General features: G+C 46.9%; 1 protein-coding gene across 4 annotated transcripts in view; it reads right to left on the reverse strand.

Annotated features, from left to right (window-relative positions):
* Uxs1 (UDP-glucuronate decarboxylase 1) overlaps positions 1 to 1,903 on the reverse strand; it is a 76,649-nt gene extending 74,746 nt beyond the window's left edge. For 2 of the 4 annotated variants that reach the window (XR_004943081.1, XM_036167539.1), the window contains exon 1: positions 1,717 to 1,903. Coding sequence is in view for 3 of the 4 variants with exons in the window: in XM_036167539.1 (XP_036023432.1) it covers positions 1,717 to 1,810 (94 nt within the window). In the remaining variant the exon portion in view is untranslated. The remainder of the gene's footprint in view (positions 1 to 1,716) is intronic. The other 2 variants (XM_036167538.1, XM_036167537.1) reach the window with 1 other exon arrangement.
* Positions 1,904 to 11,441: the final 9,538 nt, after the last annotated feature.

An 11,441-nucleotide genomic window follows, 5' to 3' on the forward strand; every position in this document is an offset into this window, starting at 1 on the left:
ACTCAAGTGTGAGAAGCCTGTGCTGAACTACTGGGTCTAGGTTCTGTACCACCAAAGCAAAAGCCTGGATGTTTCTGCACTCACGCTGTGCCGGGCGGCCATGTTCAACAACGGAAGACGTTGAAAACTGAATGAAATGCGCTGGTGGAAAGAACAACTGGTAAAAACGCTTGCCATGGCTCCAAAAATTCCCCACTTACTAATTGTAAACACCGATGTCTCACCTTAGAAGCCCTGGGTAGGCAAATCAACACTGAAACTGCTGTCCAGGGACCTGTGTTCTAGCCCCAGCTCACAGCCTTTCTGAGGCTAGAAGGAATCTGGGCTTAGGATAATAAAGGTGCTGATCTCTCAGGCTCTTAATTTTCTCACCCATAACATGGTAATAATAATCATATTACCCACACCTTCAGGTACGTGAAGTAATCAAATGCGGCAGTATAGGAATCCTACCTACACATCCAGTTAAGTACTCAGCTAACTTAGGCATTACTATTATTATCACAGTAATGATTACTGGGTTGTAAGGGGTCTGGTTTCTTGAATGTGGGCTCTTCTCAACACAGATCACACTTGAGGTTAGTTCGTCCTTCCCTGCAGAAACCAATCACATCTACCAAGCAATCCAGACCTAAAACTTCTCCTAGCAACCAGAAGCCTTTCCAGAGCGTCCTGGCTCCTCCTCCTGGATCAGCTGAGCTGTAGCAGGCTGGCTGCATCTTACCAGCGCCTACAACCCATCAGCTAAACTCACTTTCTGAAGTACCTACTCACCTGGGAATCAGAGCCTTGAAAACTCAATCATCTAGCAGGTTTCATCTGTGAATGTCTGCCAGGTTGGCCAGGATTTAGAAGCAGCTCACTCTGAGAGCTATTTTTAGCCCAATTTTGGTACTTGGTAAAGTATTAATAGCAGCTATTATATCCCCACTGCAAAGCTCAAAAACAACAACAAAATAAAAACAGGACTTTGCCTCCTCTGAGAAGCTGAGGGTCCCTCACCTGCCTGAGCAGTGGCTTTACCCTCTCTCCAGATAGCCAGGTTGTAAGGACCCAAATGACATCTCCCCGCCCGGTCCCCTATGTTGTGCCTCCTTCCTGGGCTTGGCCCTAGTCCCGCCACGCCTAAGGAGTACCTGGCGCGGAATGGGGGGCGGGGAGCCTGGATACCAGAGCATGGCAACACAGGACATCCACGGGGGGGATGGCAACACTCGGCTCCCCCCAGAGTTAAATGCTGAGTAATTTTCCCTGCGGAGCAAACAGTCAGAGCGGGGTCCCTGCCAATGGCTACAGTATTTATATCCTACTTAACCAGCACGGTCTCCAAGGGTGTCCCCGAGCGGCACTCTCCAGGATCGCCAACCCGGACCGAGCGGGCTCCCCGGACGCCATGGACACCGTAGTCGCTCAAGCCAGTACGAGCTGCCAGGGACAACGAGGTCGGTCGAGTCCGCAGCGCCTACGGTTCGGGGAACGTGACCATCGCGTCCGGAGCAAAGGCCCCTCCACCGGTCACCGGGTCGGACACTGGGCCTACGCGGGGGCGGGCTGCAAGCAAAGCAGCCGCCGGCTCCACTGCACAAGTGCAGCCTCGTGGAAGCGGGGACCCGGCTCCCGGCCCTGCACAGCCCGCCGCTCGGCCGCAGCGCCCGCAGCGCCCGCTCCCCGCCGCGCGGGAATGAATGGGCTCGCGCCCACCGCGCGCGCACTCACAGGCGGCGTAGGCGAGCAGCGCGATGCCCAGCAGCAGCTTCATCCTCCTGCGGTTGACTGAAGAGATCAGGCGCAGCAGCCCCTTGCTCACCATGCCCGGGAACCACACGGGTCCAGGGCCTGCCGCGCCGGCCAGCCGCTGCACAATGCGCGGCGGCCCGAGCCCCGCCCCCGAGCGCCCGCCCCGCCCCCGCGCGCTCCGCTTCCTGCCCGCTGAGCCACTGCGCTCGCGCGGCTCCTTCCCGGCCTCCTGCCTCCGCCCACCACCGCGCCCCGCCCTCCGCCTCCTCCTCCTTTCCCGCAGGCGCAGTGTGGCGCCTGAGTTTTCTGAGACAGTGTCACTCAAGAAGGGAAGGGCGGGCTTTAGTGGGCAGCGCGGAGCGCGCCTGCGCAGACGGGTGTGTTTGCAAGCTCTAGCCGGCGAGCCAGCGTTGGACAGTTGGCGCTGGTCGCCGAGGTGCGACCGCAAGCCCTCAGGGCGCTTGCGCGTCCCTATCCCTGTGCCGCGGGCGACGCTGAAGTTGGTGGGTCTGTCAATGAACAGTTGCATTTCTGTGAAGGCGGCGCGCAGAAAGTTGCCCGGCCTTCCAAGCTGTTCGTTTTGCTTAAATTGCAACAGGGCAGGAAAGTGATAAATCCCAAACACTGCCAGTGAATCGGCAACTGTTTCTTCGCATCGACAGCAGAAACTTCCTTTTAAAGATAAAGCGCATATTATCTATACTTCCTTTTAAAGATAAAGCGCATGTTATCTATCATAAAGGTGTTGCTAATTATAGGAGTTTAGGACAAACCATGGTCAAAGGTGACACGGAGGCAAAAGAGAGGGACCATTGGTTTGGAGGGAGTAGATAGCGGATGACTATGATCGAAGTATACCGTATGAATATGTCATAATGAAACCCACTGCGATTATTATATGCCAATAAAATTTCCTAGATAAAGGAAGGAAGCGGTAAATAAAATTGAGCGATTTACCAGAGGAAAAAACAAATGATCTTTGTTGTGTGGATTGTGATGCTGTGCAGACTACCTGTGAAATAACTGAATTTGTGTCTTTGCACTATTTATGTGAGGTGGCGGCTCGTTGTAATCCAGTATTGAGAATCCTGCCTCAGACTCCCATGTGCTGGGATGATAGGTGTGCATCTCAGCGCTCTAGCCTGAATTAATTTCTTAGGTAAATATTTATTGAATGCCTACCGCAAACAAATGGGTCATAGAGTCCACGAGTATCAAGCTGGCCACAGGATCCAAAGAGAAGTTTGACTGTGTTATTTATGCTCACCTTTCTTCCAAAGGGATTGGGAGCTGCTGATCTTCAGCCCTCCCTAAGTCTCAGGCTGGAGGAAGCAATGCCTCTGACCTCTTACAACTCTATTTCTGCTAAACTCAGCCATCTGGCTTTATTAAAATCCTCAAAGACAAACACCTTGGGCGTCCAGAAGCGCACCTTTAATCCCAGTACTCAGGAAGCAGAGGCAAGCAGATCTTTGTGAGTTCGAGGTCAGCCTGGTCTACAAAGCAAGTTCCAGAACATCTAGGGCTGTTACACAGAGAAACTCAGTTTCAAAAAAGGAAAAAAAAATCCAGACAATAAACGTCCCAACAGGCAATAAAGCAAATGATATTTTCCATTTAAACTATATTATATTCCATCATTTAAACTAATTAATTCAAATATCTTTTCCTCATGGTCTCTCTATGTAACTCATTCACAGTCTTTAAGAGACTCGTGGATCAGTGCCCCCAAAGGACAGTCATCTGTTGTTACCCTTACCTGCTTCTTGCAAGCCTAACAACCTGCCCCTGAAGTAACCAAGGATTGTGCCTGATGACAAAATGCCTGGCATGGGATCCTACTCCTGGCTTCCCAGGGAGGCCATTCCCCAGAGCAGACATGTATGCAGCAGGCTTTTCCTCACTGACATTTAGCGTTTGGATTAAGCCTGTGGATTAAATATATGTGTGTGTACACGCATGCTTGTGCGTCGTTGTGTGCATTTGCCAGTAGAAAATGGAAGAGGGCATCAGGTATGGAGACCAAACTTGCACTCCTCTGCAAGACTGGCAAGCTCATTTAACCACTAAGCCATCTCTCCAGCCCAAATCTATACTTCTTTTTTTTTTTTTTTTTCAGAAAGCAGTGGGGGTCAGAGATCCTCCCATTCTATTAGGGTCCTATGTTTATAGATTAGAGGTGAGCAGACAACAGAGAAAAGGAGTTTGTTGATATGTGCCCTAGGAAGATTTCAAATTTATTCAGTTGTGAGTGGGGTTTAATTGGTTGATATGTATCAAGCTAAATAGACCAGAAACTTTTTTACAGACCTCCTTAAGTCTAGCCCTTCTCATTGAGCATTTTTCTTACTGCCGGGTACTATTACCAACCTCCAGCAGCTAAGGTTGATACTGTCGTCCTCACTGCCAACCAGAAGTGTGTGCCCAGTGGAGGTAAGAAGACCTGGGGAAAGGAAGATACAAAGAGGTCCTGGAGCTTGTCTACAAAGCCTTGACCCTAGCAGCTCTTTCTACACCCCCTACCTACCTTTTCTCACCCACCACATCTCATTTCCCCAACAGGTCCGGGGCTCCTGTCCTAGCCCCACCTTGCCCTTCATTCTTCTAACAGATGTGTCCACAATATTTTTAGTAGTCATAAGACAGTTGTTCTTGGCACTGAGACTAGTTTTCAAAAGATGAATCATGATATGGCTCCTTTCCTAAGGGGAAGAAAGCCTGAGGAGCTTTAAATTTTTTTTTTTTTTATTAAACTTTAACAGTGCCCTAAGGACACTAAGACCTCACCTATTATCACATTTCATTTCGTAATGACACTGTGAGGTTGGGTACAGTTTTGCTATCTTTAAAAAAAAAAAAAAAAAAAAAAACTCACATTTTCTTCTAAAATTAATTTTAAACTAGTAAAATTGTATACAAGATGGTGTTTTAGTATGTTTATTAAATGCATATACATATGTATGTGTACATATATACTTATATATAATAGAACAGCTATGGTAAGCTAGCATCTGTTACCTTAGGCTCTTCTGCTCTCCCAGGAATCCACAAGGATGACCCCCCTTACACTACTGGCAATACTCGATAGGGTGCCTGATCTGGCCTACTCTGGTGATCAGATGGCTGAATACCCTAACTGTCATCTTAGAACCCTCATCCAGTGACTGATGGAAGCAGATGCAGAGATCCACAGCTAAGCACCAGGCCAAGTTCTAGGAGTCCAATCAATGAGAGAGAGGAGGGATTCTATGAGCAAGGGACATTGAGATCATGATGGGAAAATGTACAGAGATGGCCAGCCAAACTAGTGGAAATGCATGAACTGTGGACCAACAGCTGAGGAGCCCCCATGGTACTGGACTAGGCCCTCTGGATAAGTGAGACAGTTGTTTAGCTTGAACTGTTTAGGGGGCCCTCAGGCAGTGGGATAGGGATCCATCCTTGGTGCATGAGCCGGCTTTTTGGAGCCTAGTGCCTATGGTGGGACACTTTGCACAGCCTTGGTGCAGGGAGGAGGGGCTTGGACCTGCCTCAAGTGAATGTACCAGGCTCTGCTGACTCCCCATGGGAGACCTTGCCTTGGAGGAGGGGTGAAAATGGGGGTAGGTTGAGGGGGAAGGCTGGGGGTGGGAGGAGGGAGGAGAGGGGAATCTGTGGTTGGTATGTAAAATGAATAGAAAAATCTCTTAATAATAATAATAAAGAGTCTTCTGCTCCTAGAAAGCAACTGCAAACAAAAGCTGCCTCTAATGTGGTTCAGAGGGGCCAGACAGAGTCCATCCCAAGCTAACTGCCAAACTTGGCAGTATTATCCACCGATTTGGCAGGCCATCCATGTGGTGCTGGTTTCAGAGGCATGCATGTTGCAAAAGTAAAGAGGTCATGGATTCTTTATTCAGTTTGAGAGCCACTGAGGCCACACACTGTGTGTGTTAGGGTAGTCACTGCATGAAGTCTCTGAGAAGTCACTGCATTAAGCTGTGGAAACGAAGCCTAGGTTGCGGTTGAGACCCCAAGAGGCTGGAGATGCCAGAGCTGTGGGATATTTGCCAAGGAGAGCTGCATACAGAAAGTGAGAGCAGGCCAAGAGAGAGAAATGTGTAGCATGCAGCAATACTGTATGGGTGAAGCCAATAAGCCCTTTGACATCTGACACTGAGCTACAGGATTTGAACCTTGTCCTGCTGGGTTTGCGTCTTACTTTGGTCTGTGATTTCTTTATTATGTCCTCATTCTTCCCCTTTGGGATGGTAACGTTTATTCTATGCTTTTATATGTTGGAAGTCTGTCATTTAATTTTTTATTTTATGTGGGGTTACAATTAAGGCATTACCTTGAGTCTCAGAAGAGACTTTGGACTTTTAAACCGTGTTGTGACTGTGAAAGACTGTGGGGATCTTTGAAGTTGTACCAAGAGCATTTTGAGTTATGATGTGGCCAATGAGACTGTGGGGACCGCAGAGTGGAATGTGGTGGTTTGAATGAGAAATGTCCATCCTGTTCTCAGGCATCTGAACACTTGGTCCCCAGTTGGTGGCGTGGCACTGTTTGGGAGGTTTAGGAGGCGTGGCCTTGCTGAAGGAAGTGCATCACTGAGGACAGACTTTGAGATTAAAAAACCCACACCTACTTCCAGCTTTCTCTCTCTGCTCCATGCTTGTGGTAGAGGATGTGAGCTCTCAGCTTCTTGCTCTGGCCATCATCCCTGCCTGCTGTCAAGCCTTCCCACTGTGATGAGCCCTTATCCTCCTGGAACCATAAATCAAAATAAACTTCTTGTGCAAGTTGCCTTGGTCACGCGTTTCATGGCAACAGCAGGAAAGTAATTGAATACAGAGGGAATGGCAAAAAGAGAGTGCTGGGGATGGACCGGCTTATAGGTGACATACCTGAGAGTCTTTCCTACAGAGATGAAGGAGAGGTTGGGATACAGTTGGATAAAAAAAAAAATCAACCAATCAAGTTGGGGGAAAAAAGATCCCCAAAGGTCCATGGGTTAGTACAAACCAGGCACCCATCATGCCTTAGCAAGGCTGGCTTTCTGCCATCTAGGATTCCATTTTTCTTCTGAACCCTGCTCTGAACTCTGACTGGACTAGGCACATGCATCCTGGACCTTTTGACTTTCTCTGAGGTTCTGCCAGGGAGACACTTGGGTTGAAAGTCAGTGGGTAGAAGAGAGATGCTTCTGCCTTTGGCCTTTGGCAAGTTGCTGCCAAGCTTAGGTGATGGCTGCCATTTACTCCAGCAGCACTTGGAGTGGGGGGATTCTGGTCAGCAGCAACCACTAGGGAAACTTCATTCTCAAACCTGTCATCTTGGCCAGGCAGTGGTGGCACACACCTTTAATCGCAGCACTCGGGAGGCAGAGCCAGGTGGATCTCTGTGAGTTCGAGGCCAGCTTGGTCTACAGGGAGAGATCCAGGATAGGCACCAAGACTACACAGAGAAACCCTGTCTCAAAGAAAAAAAAAAGAAAAAGAAAGAAAAACAGAAGACAAAAAACCCTGTCATCTTTGCTGGTCAAAACTGACCACCCACAGGCCTTCATGTCTTCCGGTCTCAGGATCAATCCTTCTTGTTTGCTCCTACACAATACCTCACCTTCCTTTTCTTCATCCTACCAACACCTTTAGATCTAAACCGTGTGTGTTACTTTTCCTGTTCACACCGGAGAAAACATCTATTCACCCTAGATAGGGTGCCAGTAACATATCCAAAAATGAGTCTACGTAAATCCAAAACAGACCAAAAAAGTAATCCCTAGTGAACCAATGAGTTGACTGGAGTTATTTAAAGGAGATTAAGTGCGGGGGTTTCTTATAAGAACATGAGTAACTTATCTGTCACAGTAAAGCACACCCAAGCATAGACAAGGATGCAGAAAAGCTGTGTCCTCTACCTTTACCAGAGCCTCTTCTCCCCAGCAATTGCTGCTTTGTATATAACCTTGGGGAGAAACCTTGTGAATCTTGTACCTTTCCGGGACTCCAGAGTTTTATAAGTCTTCCTGAGCCTTTTAATAAAATTTCATGGAATGCCTGAATTTTAAAAGTCTCCCTCTTTCTTTCTCCCTCCACCCTGCTCTCTCCTCTCTCCTCTTCCCTCCAGGAAAGATTTTTTTCAACACAAAGGAAATTGCTGCCCTGAACACCCCTACATTAAATCCTTCCCATTTGGAATATTTATAGTATTTCCCTTGACAAAATGCATTGCCCTCTAGGGATTTGAGATCCAAGACTTGGTCCAGGCCCTTCTTGAGTTATATCACTGAAAAGAGCCATGGCTATTTCCTGCTGGTAGATGAGCACAGTGTCTGTATGACAGTCCTTTCTGGAGAATGGTACTCACTTTCCATGATTCTCAACCGAGGGGTAGATGGAGAAGTTGGGCCCTCTGCCCTGTAGCTTTCCTACCTGACCATCATCCCTACCTGATCATTTCCTACCTGACCATCATCCCAGAATAAGTATGGATGCTTTATCTTCCTGGAGGTTTGGATCACTTTGAGCACTGTACCCAACAGAAACAACTAATGGTCAAAAGGACTCATTTTGGTTTAATCATGGTTTTAGTCCATTGTGGGAGGAAAGGGATGGTGTGATGAAGCTTCACGGTGCCTGGTGGTGGGAGCATGTGGCAGAGGTTGTGCCCATCACAGAGCAAGAAGCATGTGAGGATACCCTACCCTAGTGTTGGACTTCTTCCACATAGCCCCCACCACCATAGGTTCCATAGACCTTCAAAATAACACAACTATATGAAGAACAAGCCTTCAAAACATGAAGATGTACAAGAGATTTCAGAATCAAACCTTCATAAACCCTTTAAAAATGAGATTGTGTGTGTTACACGTGTGCTCATGCTTGTGTTTATGTGTGTTCATTTGTATGTATGTGAAGGCCAGAGGGCAGCATTGGTTCAGCAATCCTTGCTGCCATGATAAACCATACCCTGGAGCTGTGAACCAAAACTGACCTTTCCTTCCTTAAGTTGCTTTTCTCACAGCAACATGTAAAGTAAGTCTTGTGGAAAGCACTGTGCTGACTGGGCCAACCCCGTAGCCCCCAAATCCTTCTGGTAAAGAATAGTCTTACAGAAAACTTTAGAAGACAGAAGATGTCTTTATATCCTGCATTAGTTAATTTTCTGTCATTGTGATAAATCACCATGACCAAGGCATCTTAAAACAGAAACAGATCATGATGGCAGAGCAGAGTTAGGAAGCAGCAGATGGCTGGAGCAGCAACTGAAAGCTCCCATTTCCACCCACATGCAAGAGGCAGAGAACACACAGGCTGGAGGCTCTGGCAGCTTCAAAGCCTACCCCTAGTGAAATATCTCCTCCAACCAGGTCATACCTCCTAATCCTTTCCAAACAGTTCCTCCAAATGGGGCCAAGTTATTCAAACATAGGATCTTATGTGGGCCATATTCATTCAAACTGCCATATAACCCATGTCCATTTCACTATACCTTACATTCATATGAGATTTCATTAGTTCATATCAAGGCTTCAGGCTATCCCCATACTTTACAAGATAGTGTTAATCGGAATTCTCCATGGTGAGGACACTCTGCCCATAGGCTGCACTTTTTGGAAGAAGCCACTCATACAGCCTGTGGGGGAGGAGACTCTTTCTCCTTGAGGCCTGGGAATCTACATAAATTATTTGGAAGTCACTGGAATGATCTCTTTTCTCCCTTTTTAAATTTATTCTATCATTCATTTATGCTAGTATCGACTCACATGTTTATTTTATAGTCTGACTTAAGTATACTGCCTTGTTTATTGTATTGCTCAGATTGTTCTAGATTATGTTACAGGGAACACCATCTGTTGACTCCTGTGGCCTTTTAATTACCTCCTATCATTATGGTCTCCCTCCACCACCAGAAGCCTTTCTTTTACTTTCCTGCTCTGGTCATAGCCATGATTGAAGAGTGTGGAAATAATTTCAGAAATGGCACAGTAGAAGCTTAGTTGACTGGAGAGATCAAGGGGAGGGCAGGTTAATCAGTAACTTCTCTGAGGATGCCTCATTCCTTTTGTTGAGAAATGGTACTAGAAACCATGAACTGCAGCAATGTATGCTGCTAGCACTGGAGTGATTGCTTCTAGGCTCCTCTTAGTTAACTGTGTGAAGACATGTGCATGTGTGTCTGTACCTGCACATGCATTCATGTGCGTGTGCATGTGCGTGTGCGCGTGCGCGCGCGTGTGTGTGTGTGTGTGTGTGTGTGTGTGTGTGTGTGTGTGTATGACTGTTCTATCCTGCACGGATACACACGTCACTAACTATCTCTACAGACAACTTGTGGTTCTATAAATGAGATTTTCTGCTGATGGCCTCCAATGCTAATCTCTTGCCACAAGGATCATTCTGCCCCATTCTTGCTCATCTGTAGTTCCTCATTCCCAAAGTAAGCAACTCGCTCCTGCCGTCTGTGTTCCATCTTGTCAAATGTTTCAGTTCCAATTCACATGGAAAGCCATGTCGCTTGAGGTGTTTGGGCTGGCTCACTACAGTTCCATCACTCATCCTGCCTCTCTCCTGTCCCCTCTCCACTGTAGACCACCTGCCCTCCTCCTGCCTTTCTCCCATTGTCCCTCCCCTACCCCTACCCCTACCCCACTCAGTCCCCTCACATCAATGCTGGGATTCTTGACTCCTTGCTTGCTACAATCCCAATGGCAGTTCCTTTTACTATACTTGCTAGTAAAACCATCTTTCTATGTAAATCATGTTCCCTCCCTTGTTTCTCATCCTTAAAATCACATCGTAAGTTTGATCAGGATATAAGTCTGGTCTCTCTGAGTTCAATCCCAGACCTCATGGTAGGGACAAAAATGCTAGGCATTGTGCTAGGAGCAGTCACTACAGAGACTTCTAAATGGTCCAAGTCCAGAGAATAGGTGACTGTTGAATGTTCGGCCATAAGCGGGGCATCTATGTCATCCCCTCCAAAGCTGGAGGATATCTGGTGGAAGACAGGGCAGAGAGAGGACACTCTACCTTCCAACTCACTCAGTGAACTGTGCCAGCAATTTATGGCAAAGTCTATGCATTACAGACATAAAAGAAGTAGAAGAATCTCATTCTAAAGGCATGGAAACCATTTTCAAAAGAAGTCAGAACAGAAATTTTCTCCCAGAATTAGTAAAAGGGATGCCAATCCAGACACAGAAGGCATGGTTCAGGACACCAAACGGAGAAGACCAGAAGAGAACCCCTGCATCTTATTGGACACTAAATACGCAGACTAGAAAACTATATTGAAAGTAACAAGGCAGAAATATCAAGTCACAGGTGAAGGATAACCCATTGGAACAACAGCTGATTATTCAACCAAACTTTAAAAGCCTGAAGGGCTTGGAATGGTGTAGTTCAAGTTCTGAAAGATAACAACTGCCAAACCAGAATACTGAATCTAGTAAAACTGTCACAATTGAAAAAATAGAAGCTTTCCATGATTTAAATAAAAAAAAAAAAAAAGACTAAAGGAATGAATTTATGACCATTCTAAGGAAGGTACTTGAAGGAATCTTCCAGAAGGAAGAAAAAGAGCAAACCCATCCATGATGCCACATAAAGAAGGTGATGGTCATGCCTTTAATTCCAACACTCAGGAGTCAGAGGCAGGAGATTTCTGTGAGTTCAAGGCCAGCCTGGTCTTCAGAGCAAGTTCCAGGCCAGCCAGGG

The sequence above is a fragment of the Onychomys torridus genome, chromosome 18 (genome assembly GCF_903995425.1).
Source record: "Onychomys torridus chromosome 18, mOncTor1.1, whole genome shotgun sequence".
NCBI classification, from domain to species: domain Eukaryota; kingdom Metazoa; phylum Chordata; class Mammalia; order Rodentia; family Cricetidae; genus Onychomys; species Onychomys torridus.